A 22,889-nucleotide genomic window follows, 5' to 3' on the forward strand; every position below is an offset into this window, starting at 1 on the left:
ACTCTCTGAAAGCACCTGCAGGGCGTCGAGTCCACTCAACACACCCAGAATCCTTGACTGGTCACCTCCAGGCAGCAGCTGGAGACGGCTCCATCTGTGCGGTTGCTATGGCGCCTGAGAGAAGGACGTGGGGATTGGCCGGAACATAGATGAGGTGTAGAGGTGACTTCAGCAGGACGTCTCACACCTGTTGCATTCTGGGTAATGATGTACGCTGCCTCCACTGAGCTGCAACAGAGGGAAACAAAATCAGATCAAATTCAAATTTAACCAATAAAATGATTCTCACCAAATCTAATATTAATAAATACTTTAAATAAAAGGTTTTATGATATAAATTCAGGCGAGTCGATTTGTTCTCTCGGAGATCCCGTGGTCATTGAAGAAAGGAGGGTCGAAATAAAAAACAGCAGGGCGATAAAAGGAAGGAGCAGGAGGATAAAATCACCACGCCCACCCACCCAAGACCAACAGAGACAGGAGGACAGAGCACCAAGGGGACAGAGCACCAGGGGGACAGAGAACCAGGACAGAGAACCAAGGGGACAGAGCACCAGGGGGACAGAGAACCAGGGGGACAGAGAACCAGGAGGACAGAGAACCAGGAAGAGAGAACCAGGAGGACAGAGAACCAGGGGGACAGAACCAGGAGGACAGAGAACCAGGAAGAGAGAACCAGGAGGACAGAGAACCAGGGGGACAGAACCAGGAGGACAGAGAACCAAGGGGAAAGAGAACCAGGAGGACAGAGAACCAGGAGGACAGAGAACCAGGAAGACAGAACCAGGAAGACAGAACCAGGAGGACAGAGAACCAGGAGGACAGAGAACCAGGAGGACAGAGAACCAGGAGGACAGAGAACCAGGAGGACAGAGAACCAGGAGGACAGAACCAGGAGGACAGAGAACCAGGAGGACAGAGAACCAGGGGGACACATCTGGATCCTCATCTGGATCTAAATCAACCAACCAGAAACTTAAATGAATCCAAACAGAAACGACTGCAGCAGAAAGAAGCAGATCTGCGACTGCTCAGACCTCAGGAACCTTCTCGTGGAGACGCGCCGACAGCGGCCACATTTATAGTCTACTTGAGGTCCAGCTGGGCTGTTTCGCAGATTTCCGCCAATCACTGACGACCGCTCAGTTTCAGACAGAAGAACGTTTCTCTGAAGGGCTCCGTGTTGAGCGCGTCGGCCTGGAACCAGCAGCTGCCTCTCGTGTCCTCTGGGAACTACAAAACCAGAGAGGCTGAACATGTGAAGCAAATCCACAAAAAACGCTGACAAACCAGAGTCCCGCAGCATCCTGACAGCTTCAGGAAGGAAGAGCAAACGTGCCCCAAGCTCTCAAAATTAAAGCCAACTATGAAAATACAGCAGGAATGTCACAAAATCCCAGATTATCAGGACAGCAGAAGAGCTTCGCGTCACCCAGGGAGGCTCTCCACGCTCCACTCTGAGAACGTTTGTCTGGTTCTAACAGCTACAAAGCAAGACTCAAGCGTGAAGGTTCTCCCCCAGGCTCCAGAGGCTGGCCGGGGCAGCACCGCCCGGACCGCAGCCTGCCGCGCGGCCCTGACAGCGCTGGTGTGTTCTGGCCTCTCTGTTCATCACAAATGATGCTGCTGCATTATGCTGATGTCACACGCTGGCCGCCAAACACGGCGAGCAGCTACCGCAGCGCTCGGCCCAAGGTCGTCCGTCCACATCACTCATGGTCTGGCTGTGACAGCCTCACCAGCGCCGCTCTGGTTATATCACGCCGTCAGAGTCTGGCGGGCACGCGGCTGATGGGCCTTTGATTCACACAAACAGAGCAAGAACGTGATAACAGACTGTTGGCGTAACCTTGTGAGGACATCACCATGTGTTGTAGAGCACACATCCACGGTTCCCCGCAGCTCAGAACCACCGTGGTTCTTCAGAGATGCCACACGGGCCCACAAGGAGAGTCAGCAGGAACATCAACTCTCCACAGCTCAGATGTCCACATAATCCGTATTTTAATGTCCCCCAAAGATGACGGTGGCTGCAGAAGCTGTTTGTTGTAATGCTGCTGGGGGAAGAACATCAAAACCTCGCAAACATGTTCCCTTTCATCCAGAAATACAGATAATTACAGTATTAATCACAGCGTTACTGCATCAACAAGGGGAATATTTAAAAAGATGAGGCAGAAAACAGTCACAAAAAACAGTCGATCCAATTTATACTACGTCGTCACACTAATCTACACTATCCACAAATGATTTCGGTAACTTTTAATATCAATTGATGCCACAAACTCTGTAAGATCACCCAAAAAAGTCTATTAGCCACATAATTAAAGAGTCTCTTTAAGATTAGCGGTGCCAAACCGGAAGTTAGCTCAGAGCTCTGGAGTGAGAATTAATTAAGGCTTTAAATCATTACAGGAGCTCAAAAGATGTTAAAACACGCACAAAATCAGAAGTTTCTAAAGTGCTTCAATGACCAACGTGAAAGAAACATTCCAAACTTGCAAATAACGTAAACAAACATTATAATTAGCGTAATCACGACAGCTCGTGTGAAATACCGACACAGCCAAACTTTAGCCAAACATTTTAAAATCCCACATTTACTGGCCTGGTGGCCGAAAACTGATGACTTTTTAACAGAAAAACAACAGAAACCATCTTCGTTTGCCTTCAAACCCGATCCTCTTTATCATCACCCTAAAACAAGACGTTTATACCTGTTCCTAAGGAATATCTCAAAACACCGGCGTCTCTAATAACCGGAAGTGACGCGAGTAACCGTGGCGCCGCTTTGAGTGATGCGGACTATTAAAAACACGTGATTAAAAATATCACACAGTCCCACCCACCGGGAGGCGGCCTCGTGGCCGGCCCAGGACTAGTCCACTGTCTCAGTCCACTGTCACGTGTTGCGTTTATGTGGATTAAAACCATCGGAGATGATGTTTGTAGGACGACAGCAGCGCCAACAGGTAGACACGAGACCACAGCAGCCATCTTCATTTGGGACACCTGATTCAGTGGATGAGCAGTAGGACAGGGACACGTCAACATCTGTCTTAAAACAGGGACACGTCAACATCTGTCTTAAAACAGGGACACGTCAACATCTGTCTTAAGACAGGGACACATCAACATCTGTCTCACTGTCCAGCCACTCAATCAGCTTGACTAACTTTGTCCTCTGCTGCAGCGTCCTCTGGTCCATCTGTCCATCCAACCATCCATCCATCCATCATCCATCCAACCGTCCATCCATCCATCCATCCATCATCCATCCAACCATCCATCCATCCAACCATCCATCCATCCATCCATCATCCATCCATCCATCCATCCATCCATCCATCCATCCATCATCCATCCATCCAACCATCCATCCATCCATCCATCCAACCATCCATCCATCATCCATCCAACCGTCCATCATCCATCCATCATCCATCCATCCATCCATCATCCATCCAACCATCCATCCAACCATCCATCCATCATCCATCCAACCATCCATCCTTCATCCATCCAACCATCCATCCATCCATCATCCATCCATCATCCATCCACCTATCCATCCATCCACCCGTCCATCCATCCATCCATCATCCATCCATCATCCATCCACCCATCCATCATCCATCCATCATCCATCCAACCATCCATCCATCATCCATCCAACCATCCATCCAACCATCCAACCATCCATCCTTCATCCATCCATCCAACCATCCATCCATCCATCATCCATCCATTCATCCATCCATCATCCATCATCCATCCATCCATCCATCCATCCACCCATCCATCCATCATCCATCATCCATCCATCCATCCCTGTTGTTTCCTCCTCATCCATCCTGTGATTCCAGTCATTCTCAGACTGGCTGTAATTACTGACGTGTGGTGCTGACGCCCCCCCACCCCCCAGTCACCTGACATCAGCCATGACGGCTCATTCTCCGATCTATAATTGCTTTGTAAATGCTGCTGATGGCGTTTATGTGAGTGGCGAGCTGGGGGCTGATGGAGCTGCTGATGGACAATGATGGCAAAAGAAAGAGCAGCGCGTGCAGACAGAAGCCACGCCCACAAACATCAGAGCACCTGATGTGCGAGGGATTTTCCCCTTTTGTCTTTTCTCTTTTCTGTGCGTTTGTGTGTGTGAGAGAGAGATACATAATTGCAAATCTCCCACGGTGTGGTCACACACACACATACACACACACTTTAATCATAAATCATTAAATTATGTCCTCACAACTGTATAAAGTGACAGATGCCCTCACACACCAGCAGCCTCCATTAACCGGAACTGTCTCTGAGGCCATGGCGTTTGGATTATAACTCCACCCCCTCATATAGCGTCATATCAGAATGAAGCACTGCGTCACTTAGATGAAATCACATTATAACCTCTGTCAGTCAAAAAGATTCAGTGTTGTACACTGATTAGCTAACAGGAGCGCTGAGGAGTTAATATGAGCAATGAGGCGCTAACATTGGCGCTGAGGAGCTGAAAGAAGCACTGAGGAGCTAACAAAAGTGTTGAGGAGCTTATGGATGCTAAGTGTTATTGCACATAAAGTCCAGATTGAGTAGAACATAGACCACTCATAGTGGAACGTGTGAAACAGGCTGACGAAGAGCTACAGGGACAAATAGTCAGACAAATAACCACAGTTTCATCTGTTGTTAGGACCACAGTTATCTGATAAACTCCCGCTCTGTGTGTGTGTGTGTGTGTGTGTGTGTGTGTGTGCGTGTGTGCGTGTGTGTGTGTGCGTGTGTGCGTGTGTGTGTGTGTGTGTGTGTGTGTGTCCAGGTAACAGTTTTCTGTATTTCTGTTAAGCAGAAAAATGTAGATTGGAACGTTAATTCAGTCCAGGAATGATGAACTAGAGTGTGACGAAGAGGACGTGATGTGACTGTTGAGAACACAAACATGTTTCTGTGTTCCTCATCGATGGTTTTGGGTTCAGATCTTCACATCTGCCAGAACCTGAAAATTGTTTTCAAGGCAACATGTAGCAGCAATGCAGCAGAGCGTGCGTGCGTGCGTGTGTGTGTGTGTGTGTGTGCGTGTGTGTGTGTGTGTGTGCCTGGTGAGGACCAGAATAAGCACTGACTGGGAGAGTTTGACTGGTCCATGACCTTAAAGGTCTGTTTGGGGGTTAAGACTTGGTCTGAAGGTGAAGGTTGGGGGAGGGGCTGGAAAAGCATCATGTCTATAAGAGTCTTCACAAGGACAGGAATACAAACCTGTGTGTGTGTGTGTGTGTGTGTGTGTGTGTGTGTGTGTGTGTGTGTGTGTGTGTGTGTGTTGGTCGCACAAATGAAGGGTGACAAAAGAAGACAAACAACGAGAAAAAGGGAGAAGAAGGTGAGTGACGGGGAAAGGGGGTGTGAAGCATCTAATAGAAAAGCAGCAGCAGCGAGGAGGAGGAAGAGGAGGAAGAGGAGGAGGAGGCGCGATGGAGGGAAGCAAAGAGAGTGATTGATGAAGGGAGATGAATGAATAACGAGCAGGAAAAGGAGCGAGACGGAGGTGAGGGAAAAGGGGGGAGGACTGAATGCAGCAGAGCTCAACACTCACCCGTCTGCTCCAGAGGAACCAGCGGAGTTACTGGGAAGGGAAAAAAAAGGGAGAACCGGAGAAGGTGCAGAGCAGTCGTCCCTCCACCAATGAGGGAGAGAGAGCGGAGACGGAGGGGGAACGACAGCCACAAGCAACAGATCCAGTATTTCCTGGAGAATCCGGCTGCACTTCCTCTTCACCTCCTGCTGCCTTTGCTCACAGGTCCTCCTCTTCCTCGCTGATGCTGCTGCTCTCGGCGTCCTTCAGTGTCAGACTGATGCTTCACACAGTCTGATTCACCTCCTCTCTCCCCTCCCTCCTCTCTCTCCACCCTCTCCCTCTCCCCCCACTCTCCCTGTGCCCCCCCCCCCCATCCCCCCAGCCCCCCCTCGTTCATCTTCTCTTGCTCTGTTCTCTCCGTTTCCTGTGTGACTTTGGACCTGCAGGACGACCTGATGATGGACAGATGGAAGCAACACACATGTAACACACATGTAACACACATGTAACACACATGTAACACACATGTAACCCACAGGCCACTCAAGGATTATACACATTCAGGAAATTAACAGGTCGATTTAAACATCATGGTCAGTGTGCAAATGTTGCCATGGTAACAGAAGAAAACATGTTTCAGACTTGATGTTCAAGGAGTGACTTTATTACTTTAAAACACTCAGCAGGTGTGTGTGTGTGTGGATGTGTGTGTGTGAGTGAGTGTTTATGTTCTTGTGTTTCCAGGATTGAGCATCCGACTGTCAGGAACTCGGATCAGAACCTGACACGGTTGTGGTTCGTGGATCCAGCAGATCTGGCCCTGGCCCAGAATGATCACATGACCGAAGATGGGACGTTCCAAGAACCTCACTGGTGAGGTTCTTGGAACAGAAGATGCTTCAGCATTCAAGCGTTAGCATCTGATGCTAACATGCTAACTGTCTCTATCAAAACAGACATGATGTGAGATTAAAAGGTGCCTATCTTCATCATCCTCATCATCAACACACTGATTGGATAATCATAGAGTGTCGGGGGAGAGGGAGAGGAGAGGAGAGGAGAGGAGAGGAGAGGAGAGGAGAGGAGAGGAGAGGAGAGGAGAGGGGAGGGGAGGGGAGGAGAGGAGAGGAGAGGGAGAGGGAGGAGAGGAGAGGAGAGGAGAGGAGAGGAGAGGAGAGGAGGGGAGAGGAGAGGAGAGGAGAGGAGAGGAGAGGAGAGGGAGGAGAGGAGAGGAGAGGAGAGGAGAGGAGAGGGGAGGGGAGGAGAGGGGAGGAGAGGAGAGGGAGGAGAGGAGAGGAGAGGAGAGGAGAGAGGGGGAGAGGGAGAGGAGAAGAGACGGAAGGAGAGGAGAGAGGAGAGGAGAGGAGAGGAGAGGAGAGGAGAGGAGAGGAGAGGAGAGGAGAGGAGAGAGGGGGAGAGGGTGAGGAGAGGAGAAGAGAGGAGAGGAGAGGAGAGGAGAGGAGAGGAGAGGAGAGGAGAGGAGAGGAGAGGAGAGAGGGGGAGAGGGTGAGGAGAGAGGGGGGAGAGGAGAGGGGGGGAGGAGAGCGGAGAGGAGAGGAGAGGAGAGGAGAGGAGAGGAGAGGAGAGGAGAGGAGAGGAGAGGAGAGGAGAGAGTCCTGACATTCACTGACTGAATAACGAGAAGCTGCTTAACATGCCGGTCACACCATCACCACCAGGGGGGGCAGATAAAGAACAAGGTCCATAACGGGGAAGGCTGTAAAAGCAACAGAGAATAAAAGAGTGGTACAATAATAACCAGGGGAAGAGGAGGAGTGAGAACATGATTCAGTCTGCGCTGTTTCATGAATGCTGGTTAAAAGGGTCCCCTGTGGTTGAGCAGCAGCCCCCCCCCCCATGAACAGGCTCCCTTCCACCACTCCACTCCTGCTCTTCCTCATGGTTCTGAAGCACGTCTTGGTTCTGGCCCAGAGGTCGAGTCACTGCACCGGACAGGAACTTCCTATTCAAACACTCCTGCACATCCTGTCGACTTTCACAATAAAACACATGGAAACCAGAGACATAAAGCGAAGCCTCGTTTCCATGGCAACAGCGACAGAGGCCTTTGTTTGGGTCGTGCATCTCTTAGCGGCTGTACGCCGGCGCTGCCCCTCAGATGCTGAAGATCAAAGGAACAAACATCAGCTTTGATCCCTGAAAACCCTGAAAACTTATTTCTTCTATTCTGGTAATTATGGGATGCTTTCAAAGTTTCTGAAGCTGCTGCTGCTTAAATCACTCAAACTGACTCAAACATCAAACAGTGATTTTCCAGTAAACTTTAAACCAAAGAGGTAGAACATTCAGAAAATACAGTTTCCATGGCAACAAAGGTCTATGGGATATGGGATATGGAAGTTAGGAATGAACCAGGATGAACCTTTGTCGGCTTCTATGAGAAGCATCGTCCTGTCCGGATCACCATGGCAACCATGGTTTAGGAAATGTGGGGTAGAACCAAACTAACTTAGGTGGAGGTTCACCTGGGTCAGGTGTCACACAGGTCTTCCACCGGGTTCTTCCCAGGGTCCCCTCTGTCCCAGTATAACCAGCCCGTCTGTCCTCTGTCACAGTATAACCAGCCCATCTGTCCTCTGTCCCAGTATAACCAGCCCGTCTGTCCTCTGTCACAGTATAACCAGCCCATCTGTCCTCTGTCCCAGTATAACCAGCCCGTCTGTCCTCTCCGTCCCAGTATAACCAGCCCGTCTGTCCTCTGTCCCAGTATAACCAGCCCATCTGTCCTCTGTCCCAGTATAACCAGCCCATCTGTCCTCTGTCCCAGTATAACCAGCCCGTCTGTCCTCTGTCACAGTATAACCAGCCCATCTGTCCTCTGTCCCAGTATAACCAGCCCATCTGTCCTCTGTCCCAGTATAACCAGCCCGTCTGTCCTCTCCGTCCCAGTATAACCAGCCCGTCTGTCCTCTGTCCCAGTATAACCAGCCCGTCTGTCCTCTGTCCCAGTATAACCAGCCCATCTGTCCTCTGTCCCAGTATAACCAGCCCGTCTGTCCTCTGTCCCAGTATAACCAGCCCGTCTGTCCTCTCCGTCCCAGTATAACCAGCCCGTCTGTCCTCTGTCCCAGCATAACCAACCCGTCTGTCCTCTGTCCCAGTATAACCAACCCATCTGTCCCCTCTGTCCCAGTATAACCAGCCCGTCTGTCCTCTGTCCCAGTATAACCAGCCCATCTCTCTCTTTCCCAGTATAACCAGCCCGTCTGTCCTCTGTCCCAGTATAACCAGCCTATCTGTCCTCTCCGTCCCAGTATAACCAGCCTATCTGTCCTTTCCATCCCAGTATAACCAGCCCATCTGTCCTCTGTCCCAGTATAACCAGCCCGTCTGTCCTCTGTCCTAGTATAATCAGCCCGTCTGTCCTCTGTCCCAGTATAACCAGCCCATCTGTCCTCTCCGTCCCAGTATAACCAGCCCGTCTGTCCTCTGTCCCAGTATAACCAGCCCATCTGTCCTCTCCGTCCCAGTATAACCAGCCCGTCTGTCCTCTGTCCCAGTATAACCAGCCCATCTGTCCTCTCCGTCCCAGTATAACCAGCCCGTCTGTCCTCTGGCCCAGTATAACCAGCCCGTCGGTCCTCTCCGTCCCAGTATAACCAGCCCGTCTCTCTCTTTCCCAGTATAACCAGCCCGTCTGTCCTCTGTCCCAGTATAACCAGCCTATCTGTCCTCTCCGTCCCAGTATAACCAGCCTATCTGTCCTTTCCATCCCAGTATAACCAGCCCATCTGTCCTCTGTCCCAGTATAACCAGCCCGTCTGTCCTCTGTCCCAGTATAACCAGCCTATCTGTCCTCTGTCCCAGTATAACCAGCCCATCTGTCCTCTCCGTCCCAGTATAACCAGCCCGTCTGTCCTCTGTCCCAGTATAACCAGCCCATCTGTCCTCTGTCCCAGTATAACCAGCCTATCTGTCCTCTGTCCCAGTATAACCAGCCCATCTGTCCTCTCCATCCCAGTATAACCAGCCCGTCTGTCCTCTGTCCCAGTATAACCAGCCCGTCTGTCCTCTCTTCATCCCTCCATCCCTCTCTCCCATCATGGATCTCTGTCAGATTCTTGCTGATGTGGCAGATGTTACCTGCCACCTCAGCACTGCAGCTGCAGCTTCACCACTTCACCTCCTCCACGACCTCCACTCATCCTGCTGCTCCTCCACAGGTGAATCATCTACGTGGAGGACAAGAAAGGTCTGTTGGCTTTCTGCGGCATCTCGTCTGGACCTCTGACCTTCCAGGAAAGCAAGTAGGCGGATAAAAAGCAGGAAAGTTCCGAAGAACTGAGGAAAGTTAAGGAATTTGATCCACAGTGGAGGAGAATGGCTGCTTCCTTCTCACCGTTCACCACTGTTGTTGGCTGTCCCCCGTCGACCAATCAGAACAATGGACAGACAGGAGGAACCTGATCAGAGCGCATGACCCAGAATTAGGTCGGAAATAAGATCAAAGCACATGAAAGGAAGGAAATGTTCAGCTTTGAAGAATTGCAGACATCTAGCGGAGGATGAAGGTGAAGGTCGCTGATGTCAGCGCTTTCTGCTGATCACATGATCTGAGCTGACGGAGGCGGCGCTGCCACCCCACGGTCCTCATTGCCTGTGATGCATGATGGGACTTTTGGTTGATTAATCCTCTAAAAGCATCAGGAGCTGCCAAGTCCACCATGTGAAGAGCTTGGATGCAGTTCTGATCAGAGCTGGACCACCTCATGTCCTCCAATCAGAGCGCAGGTGGCTGCCAGGGCCGACACAGGTGTGGAAGCTGGAGAAAACCACTCCTACTAGGATGTCCTATGAATGACATGGTGTCTGTTGTCACGCCAACCCCAATCTGCAGCATTCTGACCTCAGCTGCCGGTTCTGGTCCCCCTCCAGTCACACCAGGACCCTGGCCCAGCTGTCGGCAGGTGGAATCCTGGCTGAAGCCTCAGTTTCAGATAAAAACAGCTTTGCACGAGATTCTGAGGAGTCTAATTCTTTTAATAGCGGTAAAAAAAAATACAACAGGAACAATAAGCAGGATTTCAGAAACTGGCCCAAACAAATGTCAAAAGCATCCAGAATAAAAACCGTCACCTGTATATTTCTGCTCAGGTTGCAGCGATCGATACAAATCCTATTTAGTTAAAAAAAAGAACCTCAGCTTCAAACATATTTATACACCAGGAAGTGCAGCAGCACACCACTCATCAGCCGGTCACATGACCCTGATGGACGAGTCCACGGGTTTCAGCAAACTTTGCACATTTTTCGTTAAAATCTGATTATTATTGAAAATCCTGAGCTTAACTTTCATGTTTGCTTATTTTCTGACAGTAGAATGCTCCAGATCCTGAAAGGTCATGGGTTAATGAAGGTCCGCCTACGACACCCGACTGCGGCTCGTTTGGTTCCTCAGGCTGACAAAACGTCCTCGCAGTCGTCCTCGCATTCGTCCTCTGATTTGCTGTCAGTCGGTGGCAGAAGCTCCTCCCCCTCATCCAGATCTGATTCTGGACGAATCACTGCCATCAAAAACCACAAACAAAAAGATTGAAAAAGAACCCCAACCTAGCGGGGGTTCCACAGGTGCCCATACCGGGACCGCTCCCGAGTCCTCCGTACGTACCGTATGTGGGGAGGGACTTGGCTCGTTCTCGACTGTCAGTCGCAGCAGCAGAAAGGGACGATCTCTTCAGAGACGACCACCGTCTGCTGCCCGCAAACACGGGACTGAGCGGCTCCGTTATGGCGCCACCTTCTGGACAAACATCTGAATGTAGAAAAGAACTATCCCGATCTGAAATAAACAATAAATGTTCCATTTTCTTCCTTTTGTCTTAAGGTTTCTACCTGCAGAAATGATATCTGAAACTTACTTTACAGTAATATTCTAAAAAGATGAAAAACAGACTTCTGAAGAAGTTTTGTTGGAAACATTTACAACTTTATACAAATGCTAATTGTATTGAGAAGACGGTAAAGACACCAACCGTCCTGTCCCGCAGGGCTGCTGCTGAGGCTCTCCACATCCTGTCCTGATGGCGCCCTCTTCAGACGAGGAGGAGGAAGTGGCGCTTTAGCAGGAGCCTCTGCAGAATCACCTGAGCAACCAAAACAAATGTCATTTCACATATTTAGAGACATAAGAGGATTCTGATCCTCTGCTCACCGCTGATGTAGGCGCTGCTCGGCCGGGAACCGATGGGACTGCTGGGATCGGAGGAACCAGTGGGACCAGTGGGACCAGTGGGACTGGTGGGACTGCTGGGATCGGAGGAACCAGTGGGACCAGTGGGACTGCTGGGACTGCTGGGATCGGAGGAACCAGTGGGACCAGTGGGACTGGTGGGACTGGTGGAACCGGTGGGACAGGTGGGACTGGCGACACTGGTGGAACCAGAGGAACTGATGGGACTGGTGGGACCTAAGGAACCAGTGGGACCGTCTGGTTCCACTGGGGGCTTTGATCCTTGGGGTGAGGGTGGCCTGGGGGTGATACAGTGTGGTTTGGATCTGGGAGCTGGTTCTGGCCTGGACTCAGCAGCCTCCTTGGCAGGTTGGACGTTTGATTTGACTGCAGCAAAAGAACCGATACAGGTGTAAAAACGTCTGCCCCCTGCTGGACACGCTGGGCAGCATGTCAGAATAAAATGAGGAGGACAACGTACCTTCATCAGCATCTGCTGCGTCCAACGTGGAGGTCGACTGACAACGCAGGAACAAATTTATGACATTAAAAACATGAAACAAGTAAAGACACACTAAATGTTCTAAATTCTGTTGTGGGAAGCTTTATTTCTTAATTCCCCCACTAAAACCAGTAGCACCTCACCTTCTTCACAGCCATCTTCTCTTGTCGGGCCTTCATCTCAGCAAGCAGGTCCAGGCCCATCACAGGAACACCAATAAGGCGAACGTGTGTGTTCTTCTCCTGCTTCATGTCGTTCTGCGGCGCCTCCTTCTCCTTCTCCTCAGCAGCTTCACCGGCTGCTGGAGCGTTCTCCGTCACAGAGTCGGCGTGCTCCAGGTGGAGCTCCTTCTGTGGTGGAGTCGGAGAGGCCTGTGTAGCTTCCTCCGCCACTGGGCTAATACAGGCAGTTGAGCAGGGAGGAGGAGCAGCTGGGGAGGGCTGCGGTGGAGCGACGGCTGCAGCTCCGTGGCTCTTCTCTGAGCGGGACGTTCTGGATTTGATGAGGTTGAAGAAGCCGCTCTTCCTGGACTCGTGCTTCTTCTCTGTTGCTTCCTGCAGGCGGGGGCTGGGACCTCCGACGGAGGAGAGTCTGAGGAGAGCCAGAGAGTTACTGGCGGTTGGACCTTCGCTAACTCACCGCCATGATGAGCACGTGTTGATGTTCGGATCAAAACTCTCACTTGAAGCTGAGCTTGATGACTTTCTTGTAGAAGAAGTCTTCCAGGCCTTCATCCAACTTCCCCATGATGCTGTTCTGCTCTGCTTCGTGCGTCACTAAGCGACGACTCGACTCTCGCTGGAGAAATAACCACGGAGGACACGAGTGTTGATGTGCTAGACTAGTGCCGCACGACTCCTCTCTGAGCTCCACTTACAGCTGCTCGGCTGGGTTTGGTCCTCTTCATGGGTTTGGGCCGGGTTTTGGTGCAGTGCTTCAGGGTTGTCAGCTCCACAGGGGGGAGCTCACTGAGACACACAGCACTTCTGCCCTGTGGCTGTGGGGCAGTTGAAGGAGGAGGAGGGTCTTCCACGTGGATGGGGACCTCCTCCAAAGCTTTGTCCAGGTCAAACTCCATCTCTGTAGGACCACGAGGGGAAGAACGTCAGACTAAACTGTTACGAGGTCAGAAGCTGAAGCAGCTGTGACGACATGCAACATGGTCGACTTCCTGTTTCATCTGGTTTCTGGGATCCTCAGTGGGTTTGAAGTTAAAGGCCAACTTGGCCCAGATGAAACAGATTTGTTACCCGGTTTAAGACGCTTCTGTCGTTGAGACTTGGGTCTAGTTAGTTCTGAATTTAGTGTGTCCTTCTCACCAAATGCGACAGAGACGGGTCGCAGCATTCTGACCAGAATACTCTTCCTCTTGGATGTAGGAGTCACCTGAAAGGGGACACAAGGACGTTACTGGACGTCCCAGTCAAGCTCCAGATGAGGCCCCAGCTTGTAAAAACCAACCATGCAGGGGTCCAAGTCCTCCAACCCACGGTTCTGGTCCTGGACATGACCCTGTTTCTGGTCCTTCAGGACCACCTCATCCACAACGTCGGTCTCCGTCTGGGCCTCCTGACGCACCAGAGGCTGAGACCTTCTGGTCACATGATCAGCCTGAAACCAAACAAGAGCGGGGGGCAATAAAGGATAGATGCAGAGAGATGGATGCACAGGTGGACAGATGGATGGATGGATGGATGGATGGATGGATGGATGGATGGATGGATGGATGGATGGATGGATGGATGGACGGATGGACAGATGGATGGATGCTCACCAGTGTGTGCTGGGACCTGGACAGAGACTCCAGGATTTCATCCAGGATCCGGTCAGACAGAAGCGAGGCCACGTTCAATTTGACTTCACTGTCGGAGACAGAAGAAGGTCCAGAATGCTGAGAGTGTCAGATGGAGCCTGGAGCTCCAGGAGATCAGCACACCTGATCTTGTTGATGATGTCCATCCCAGACTGGTCCAGCAGGGTGCTGCTGATGAAGCTGTGGGGGATGGTCATCCTTGCCGCTCCTGCCTTCAGCAGCTCCTGACGAAGGTTACCGCCCGCCATCACGTGAGGACACAGACGCTCAGCGGCGTCCACCATCATCACCAGCATCATCTACACAATGACCACTGCTGATGAATGGGTTTAGTTTAACGACGGCCACCACCCTGCTCCTGCTCTCACCTGCAGCTGCTCCTCCATCACCTGAGCCACCTCCCCGGCCATCGACTCCAGCTTGTCCTGAATGGCGCCGGTGCACATGCCTCCGGACAGGCCGCTCCTCAGGTGGTAGAGGCTCGGCAGCAGCTGCAACGGTGGGGGACATGTCCAGGTCCGCATCAGCTGCAATTCTGACTTTTTCTACACCAGAACTTTGACAGCCTGTCAACCTACCGTCTTGGAGCTCTTAGCGTCCGTCATGAGGTTCTTTGCCACCTTCACGTCCTCCTGGACCAGGCTGGTCTCTGAGAACCGCAGAGAGTTCAGGTGGTCCTGAACCCTCACGCACATCATGTCCATCATCTGTACCACACAGAGGTGAGGGGTCAGCGCGCACGTGTGTGTGTATGTGTGTATTTATGCATGTGTCTGCCCGCCTGCTGTGTGGTGGTCATCACGATCCCTTGCTGTAGGCGGTACGCCTGCTCCTGGAGGTACTTGCGCGTCTCATGGTTCCTCAGAAGGTACTGCTCCATCTACAGCGACAGAAAGGTTCTCAAAACTGAAATTTCACAGGTGACCTGGTGAACTCGGGAGAAGAACCTTCAGTAAGCATCTTCTGTCTTCTCGGGGTTGGTCTTCAGCGCCTGGGCTGCGTCCATGATGGGGACAGGCATGAACCGGATGGTGAAGTTCCTGACGGGCAGAACATTTATCACCTGTGTTCCTCACATGTTCTTCACAACGACCGCGTTATACTCACTTCTCCAAAGCAGCAGCAACGTCCTGCAGTCCCTGAGGACTGACATTGTTTCTGTCCCACACAACAGTCCTGTCACACACACACACACACACACACACACACACACACAGCATTAAAGAGTGATGACAGCCTCTGCTCCTCTTCCTCGCTGCTTCTCTGGCTGACCAGGGTCTGACCTCAGTTTGGTGTTGATCTGCAGGGCTTTGGCCAGCATCTTGGCTCCCATGTCCCCCATGGCGTTCCCACTGATGTCCAGCTTGGTCAGAGACGTGTTGCTGCCCAGGGCGTTGAGCAGGATGGAGAGGTCGCCCTTCAGTTTGGAATCAGCCAACGACAGTGAGCTCAGCGGCTGCAGAGAGGATCCACAGGCAGGTTAAAGCAACAGTTCCTCCAACTGGACATGAGGACACTTCTGTTGAGTTCTGCACTCGGACTCACCGAGTCCTCCTCCTGGATCATGTGGACCAGACTGCCCAGAACCTGAGCCACATTCCTTGAAGACAAAACAACAATGATAATAATCCTAATAATACATTTAAAATAAAACACCGTTCGTGACTCTAGGGGAACAGAGAGGAAGATCTGGGGGAACAGAGAGGAGGATCTGGGGGAACAGAGAGGAGGATCTGGGGGAACAGAGAAGAGGATCGAAGGGAACAGAGAGGAGGATCTGGGGGAACAGAGAGGAAGATCTGGGGGAACAGAGAGGAGGATCTGGGGGGAACAGAGTGGAGGATCTGGGGGAACAGAGAGGAGAGGAGGAACTGGGGGAACAGAGAGGAAGATCTGGGGGAACAGAGAGGAGGATCTGGGAGAACAGAGAGGAGGATCTGGGGGAACAGAGTGGAGGATCTGGGGGAACAGAGTGGAGGATTTGGGGGAACAGAGAGGAAGATCTGGGGGAACAGAGAGGAGGATCTGGGGGAACAGAGAGGAGGATCTGGGGGAACAGAGTGGAGGATCTGGGGGAACAGAGAGGAGGATCTGGGGGAACAGAGAGGAAGATCTGGGGGAACAGAGAGGAAGATCTGGGGGAACAGAGAGGAGGATCTGGGGGACCAGGATGATCTGGAACCAGTTAAGGGGGCTGGTCAGACTGAGGGGGGAGAGTCTACTGAGGAGGAAGGCAGAACAAGTAAAACCCAGAAGTCCAAAAGTGCTGAGTCATCACCCACTTAGACTTGATGTTGTTGAAGTTTTTGCCCAGTGAAAGGTGTTTGATGGAACGGTTCTTGGCCAGCCAGACCAGCAGGGTGGTCAGATCCATGTCCAGACCTGCGCCACAAAACCATCATCAACCATCACACAGCAGCACAGCCCAGACATCAAAGCTCTCACCATTGTCTGAAATGTCCAAGCAGGTGATGTTGGGAATCTCTGCAATGCAACCTTCCAGAATCTGGGATCCTCCGGAACGCAGCTGAGAACAGAAGCAACATGAATGAACGCCGCAAACCTGCTTCCATGTTTCTGGAGCTTCCTGCCTGCTCACGTCCGTTTAAACGGGCTTTACCTCACAGCAGCTCAGATCCAGAGAAACATCACTCAGGTTTGGGTTACAGCCGAGTCCCAACAGCAAAGCTCTGCAGCAACAACAGCAACTTCAGGGAACTGACGCAACGGTCGGCCATTTAAACGCCATTTAAACGCCATTTAAACTCCATTTAAACGCCATTTAAACTCCTTTTAAACTACTTTTAAACTCCTTCCAGGATCCCCTTTGATCCACTCTTCAGAAGGCGTCAACATCAAAGCTGGTGTCAACGAAGAGGATCTGGAGATGCTTGGTGAAGTAAGCTAATGCTAATGTGTGTCTCTCAGGTGTGTGTGTCTCAGGTGTGTCCTTACTTCAGAGCCTCCAGGGACAGTCTGGTTCCTGACAGGCTGACTGTGGTCAGAGCGAGGGCACTGCTGAAGAACTGTTTAAAGGACGACGGGATCTCTTTACACTTCCTGTACAGATGGGAAAACCTGTGTTTTGACCTGGTTTGTGTTGGGACAGTGTGTGCGTTTACAGACAGGTGAGAGACCTGTGAGAGAAGACGGTTTTTGACATGTTGAGGACACGAAGATGTTTCAAAGATCCTCTTAGTAAGGAGGAACATGCCTGAAAATAAAACACCACAGAAGAAACGTGAACAATGAGGTTTTCACACACGATTAAATAAACAACGTTTACAAACGTGGTGGTCCCTCAGGTGAGCGTCAGGTGTGTGTACCTGCTCCAGACAGCAGTCGCTGTTGGACAGGTCCAGACTCTCCAGACAGTTGGAGTGACTCAGGAAACTCTGGAGGCTCTGGGAAAAGACAAAATCACACTCAGCGTCTTCGTCCTGCTGGATCAATGAAGGTCTGAATACGGGCGAGCGTCCCACCGGCAGGTCGTCTCCTCTCAGGGAGTTTCCTGACAAGTCCAGATGTTTGAGCGTGGTGGCCACAGCTGGGTTCGAGCAGAGCGCCTGACAGAGACTGTTTACACCTGAAAGATGGAGAAAATCCACCTGAAGAGAAGAACTCACACAACAGGAAGTGTTCCAGTCCTTCTGTGAGTCCACCTTTAGGGGATGTGGATGTTCTGGACAGGTTCAGGAGCTTCAGACCCATGGGAAGTTTGGACAGCTGGGTGCTCAGAGCCGAAAGACCTGCAGGAAGTGACATCACATCAGTGAAGCATTGACCTTTGTGTGTGTGTACCTCTGTCCTCCAGGGAGCTGTTGCTCAGATTGAGAGTGTGTATGTTTGTGTGTGCGTGTGTGTGTCACTGTCCTCTAGAGACCTGTGCTCAGAATGAGAGTGTGTATGTTTGTGTGTGCGTGTGTGTGTGTGCGCGTGTGTGTGCCACTGTCCTCCAGGGAGTTGTTGCTCAGATTGAGTGTGTGTGTGTGTGTGTGTGTGTGTGTGCGCACGTGTGTGTACCTCTGTCCTCCAGGGAGTGGTTGCTCAGATTGAGAGTGTGTGTGTGTGTACCTCTGTCCTCCAGGGAGTTGTTGCTCAGATTGAGAGTGCGTGTGTGTGTACCTCTGTCCTCCAGGCAGTTGTTGCTCAGACTGAGTGTGTGTGTGTGTGTATACCTCTGTCCTCCAGGGAGTTGTTGCTCAGATTGAGTGTGTGTGTGTGTGTGTGTGTGTACCTCTGTCCTCCAGGGAGTTGTTGCTCAGACTGAGTGTGTGTGTGTGTGTATACCTCTGTCCTCCAGGGAGTTGTTGCTCAGATTGAGTGTGTGTGTGTGTGTTTGTGTGTGTGTCCCTCTGTCCTCCAGGGAGTTGTTGCTCAGATTGAGTGTGTGTGTGTGTGTTTGTGTGTGTGTCCCTCTGTCCTCCAGGGAGTTGTTGCTCAGATTGAGTGTGTGTGTGTGTGTTTGTGTACCTCTGTCCTCCAGGGAGTTGTTGCTCAGATTGAGTGTGTGCAACATGGAGGCAGGGTTGTGTGACAGAGCAACGGCCAGTTTCTGAGCAAAATCACTGCAGGTGAAACAACCACGAGAGTGAGTTGATGACACAAACAGAATCAATCCTGCAGCCTCGTCCAGAGAGGAAGATAATGATGATGAGGAGAGTTTTAGACCTTTTCAGTCCAGCGTTCTCCAGCACCAGTTCTTCCAGCCGACTGGAGCGAGCCACGACCCGGAGGATCTGCTCACACACGTCTGTGGACTAAAACACTTTCATCTCAGTCAGACTGTCAGAGAGCAAATCTGGATCTGAATAAACAACAGGAATTTGTGGTTCATCTGTCCACAACAAAAACTACTGCTTGAGGAGAAGAAGAGAGATGGTGATGCTGGAGAACATCTGGACCATAGTGGAGGTTGTACGTCTCCATTGATGTATTGTTTTGTAATTGAAGCTTTATTGATTTTACCAGTTTGTAGTCCTTGCTGGAGACCTTAGTGAACCACTGGTTGTACTCCAGAACTGTGGTGATGGCCACCAGGTCCCTAGAAAAACAGCAGAAGAAGAGTTAACGGCAGGGAAGTCAGAGCTCCTGTCTTCACACTCGCACACCTGTTCTCCAGGTGAATGAAGTCCTGCAGGTTGAGATCTCTGGTGTCCTGGGTCAGGTAGATGGTGTCAACGTCCTGCCACAGGTGAGACAGCGAGACAGGTAAAAAGCTCCACATGCAACAGACACATACAGAACAGGCCTAACCTGACCAAACCAGTGCTAATGTAGCTAATGCTAATGCCGGATGCTACAGAACAGGCCTAACCTGACCAAACCAGTGCTAATGTAGCTAATGCTAATGCTGGATGCTACAGAACAGGCCTAACCTGACCAAACCAGTGCTAATGTAGCTAATGCTAATGCTGGATGCTACAGAACAGGCCTAACCTGACCAAACCAGTGCTAATGTAGCTAATGCCAATGCTGGATGCTACAGAACAGGCCTGAAACAGTTGACCAATCAGAGGGCAGTAATCAGATGTCCCTCGTCATCACATCCAGGCTAAACTGAAGTGCTGAAAGGTACTGACCCACTGGACCTCCTCTCTGTATGGAATACCCAGGAAATCACACACACACCGGTACTGATGAGAGAAGCCTCCTGCAACGAGACAGCACCACTGTCAGAACCTGAAGACACACTCCAGAACCGTTTCCACTGTGACCCACCGCACGGTCCCAGATCAGCCGGGCCCTGCTCCTCCCAGAGAGCCTGCAGGGCCGCCGTCCTGTCTGGAGGCTTCAAACTCAACTTCTTCATCAGCTTCCTGCGTCAGAGAGAAACAGAATGAAGAGATTCCACATAGGCGCCAGCGTTCCGGGCCTGTGTCTCGGAGAACCTGAGGTACTCAGTGACTCCGCCCCCCTACTGGCACCTACACAGGTGATCCTTGGGGGGAGATCCTCCGGAGACAGCTGCCGATGTGAGCGATCACCTCATCCACCTCCTCGGTGGAGCCCAGGTGGAGGTTCCACAGGCCGCGGTCATACTGCAGCACCAACTGCAGGGGGCGACACAGAGCGCTGAATCATTAATGAGCTGCAGGACGAGCTGCTCCACATCTGGTCTGCACACACCTGAGTGGGCTTGTTGCTGCTGATCCCCTGGATATCCAGGTAACTGAAGGAATGTTCAAGCTGTAATAAAACAGGGTTAGAGATTAGGAAACCTAATCTTGGATTTCATCATGTTTACAAACAAACTGGCGGATGAAGCAACACACCAGAGCTGTTTCTGGTATGTAGCTAGGCTAGCTACATGCTAACATCACAGAGATGGGGGAAGAGGGGAGAGAGAGGGGGGAGAGAAGGGAGAGAGAGAGAGATAGACAGGGAGAGGGGGAGGGAGGGAAGAGATGAGAGAGAGAGACAGGTGGGGAGAGAAAGACAGGTGGGGAGAGAGAGGAGAGAGCCCTCCTCCTTTAACCGACCAGATGTTAAATTCCTGTTTTGTGTTTTTTTTAAACACACACACACACACACACACACACACACACACACACACACAGACAATAAAAGCAAAGGTCAAGGGTCAGCTGGCTCAGATTTATGTAATTTTTTTCTCTCTTATAAACAGACGTTTGTTGTTGGAGCTGAACACTGACGGGAACATGGGCTGTTCCCGTCAGTGTTCCCGTCGGTGTTCCCGTCGGTGTTCCCGTCAGTGTTCCCGTCGGTGTTCCCGTCAGTGTTCCCGTCGGTGTTCCCGTCAGTGTTCCCTGGCCAGATGTTGCTGGGTTTAATAACGTTCTCACTCTCAGTCATGTATTCATTCCCTGCAGGATGACGGATGTTTCCACAGACTCGTGAATGTCTGGTGGATCCCAGAGAAGCTGGACTAACGTGGGACAGGGAAGAGCTTCAGCAAAGACCGGGACTTGGCTCCCGTTGAAACGAGGCTTCCTTCCTGCTGCCTGCAGGTCCGCCTTCTCTTCCTCTGTTTTCCTTTCCCGAGGCTGTTCTCACAGCAGCATTCTGGGCAACAGGATCAGATGTCGGGACATGTTCACGTCTGGGCTCAGACTGAAAATCAGGTCAGATCAACAAAACCATGACACCACTAAACCACAAGGTGGCGCTACAGAGAAGCCTGGCTCAGGCTCTGGGGGCATTCCTGTACCTGCCAGGTAGGACTGGGCGGAGCTACACACCGCTAATTGGTCAACAAAGTGTCCAAATTTGTTTTAGATCTACAAATGAATGTTTGGACCATAAACTGGATCCATCGGAAAACGCAGCTGAAACATTTGGATTTAAAATGTGACACAACAAGAAAAAACATCTGGAGGAGGAGGAGAGGAAACGGACAGAAGGTGAAGGTTAGAGCTTCAAACACCTGCGTCACAGGTACCCAAACACCTGGATCACAGGTACCCAAACACCTGGATCACAGGTACCCGAACACCTGCGTCACAGGTACCCAAACACCTGGGTCACAAGTGCCCAAACACCTGGATCCCGGGTACCCACCTTTGAGGGGAGCCGTGCTGTCAACAGGTACGCTCGATGAGACGCCAAAGCCTGAGGACACACACACACACACACACACACACACACACACACACACACACACACACACACTTATAAACAACCACTCTGATTGGTTCAATAACATCACACTCATGATGCCACTCCAGTCAGATCCACCGAGGGATCCACCAGAGGAACAGCAGATCCCTGAACACGTTACTTCATGACTCAAGGTGGGTTTGTGGTGTGTTGGAATGTAGCGCACAAGCAAACATGCGCGTGCTTGTGCGTGTGTGTACGTGTGTTGAATCATGTCCCGACAGGAGCGTGCTGGCTCAGCAATCCCAGAGGGATCCGGCCTCCTGAAATCAATGGCAACCATGAATTTGATCACTTGCTCCCAATAACAATCATTCATGGGAGAAACAAATGTTGAAGAAGCTTGACGGACATTTCAATTTCACCACTGTTGTGCTGGAGAGCAAAACACACACACACACACACACACACACACACACACACACACGCACAAAAATGCTGAATTGTGTTTAGTGAGCGTTTACAGGAGAAGATCTGATTGTTTCTGCATCCACATCAACTCTCACAACCACTACAGTCGCACGTCGCCAGGGGCAACAGCCCAGATGCCTCCGTGATGCTACACCATGACCAGGTCAGACCAAACCGGGTTCACGGTCTGGTCCGGTCTGGTGGTTCTCCCCACCATCACTCCATCCTCTGCCACAGCTTCATCACTCATCATCTTCAGTAACTTCCTCCATCAGCTGAAAACACACACGTGTGACGTACCAGCACTCGGCTCTCCACCTTGTCACCTTTGACCTCCAGCTGGACTTTGCGCCTCAGGGTCAGTTTGACCGTCCGACCCACCGTCTCCCGGACGCTCTCTACAGCAGACAGGAGGAACAATGTCACAAGATGGAGACGTCACACAATCTACACAACAGCTAAACATGTCTGTGAGGGACCCTCCATCAGGGGAGGGGAGGAGACTGAGAGAGGCCACGCCCCTCGCTGTGAGGACGCCGCAGTGCTCAGCAGGATAAGAAAAACAGGATGGCTCGAGATTTTAATAAAGAACTGATCAAATACATTAAAACTGAGCCAGCAGGCGTTTCTAATCAGCTACTAATTTAATCAATGACTGTGATGATGTGAACAAGATCTTGTTGCGTATGTTAGCAACAGCAGTAGAAGGTTGGAAAAAGTTTGGGTTTTGTGAGTTAGAAGAGAAACAGGATGAAAACACATGAGTGTGTGTGTGTGTGTG

General features: G+C 51.2%; 1 protein-coding gene and 1 long non-coding RNA gene across 3 annotated transcripts; both read right to left on the minus strand.

Annotated features, from left to right (window-relative positions):
• Positions 1-7,197: 7,197 nt before the first annotated feature.
• Positions 7,198-10,048, minus strand: LOC115251657 (uncharacterized). Of its 2 annotated transcripts, none has more exons than XR_003890175.1 (3): positions 9,933-10,048; positions 9,717-9,820; positions 7,198-7,289 (listed from the first exon to the last, which is right to left on the minus strand). It is a non-coding gene; the product is annotated as an uncharacterized lncRNA (long non-coding RNA). The 2 variants fall into 2 exon arrangements; XR_003890174.1 differs by having other exon boundaries at positions 7,204-7,289; positions 9,677-9,820.
• A 504-nt stretch (positions 10,049-10,552) lies between these two features.
• LOC101075500 (F-actin-uncapping protein LRRC16A-like) lies at positions 10,553-22,513 on the minus strand (the record flags this gene model as incomplete). Its single annotated transcript, XM_029844634.1, is given in 37 exon segments — positions 10,553-11,097; positions 11,202-11,372; positions 11,566-11,676; positions 11,745-12,149; positions 12,244-12,280; positions 12,408-12,855; positions 12,947-13,062; positions 13,142-13,344; positions 13,584-13,650; positions 13,726-13,875; positions 14,039-14,126; positions 14,201-14,376; positions 14,446-14,568; positions 14,656-14,784; positions 14,859-14,957; positions 15,012-15,117; positions 15,185-15,253; positions 15,361-15,533; positions 15,623-15,677; positions 16,360-16,459; positions 16,523-16,604; positions 16,698-16,767; positions 17,033-17,137; positions 17,215-17,291; positions 17,404-17,481; positions 17,560-17,663; positions 17,740-17,826; positions 18,551-18,645; positions 18,749-18,837; positions 19,046-19,121; positions 19,189-19,262; positions 19,660-19,730; positions 19,799-19,896; positions 20,009-20,130; positions 20,207-20,266; positions 21,599-21,649; positions 22,409-22,513. Coding segments are annotated over 37 exon segments (4,380 nt in total), but the record flags the coding sequence as incomplete, so codon positions are not given.
• Positions 22,514-22,889: the final 376 nt, after the last annotated feature.

This window comes from Takifugu rubripes, chromosome 12, assembly GCF_901000725.2.
Source record: "Takifugu rubripes chromosome 12, fTakRub1.2, whole genome shotgun sequence".
In the NCBI taxonomy this organism is placed as follows: domain Eukaryota; kingdom Metazoa; phylum Chordata; class Actinopteri; order Tetraodontiformes; family Tetraodontidae; genus Takifugu; species Takifugu rubripes.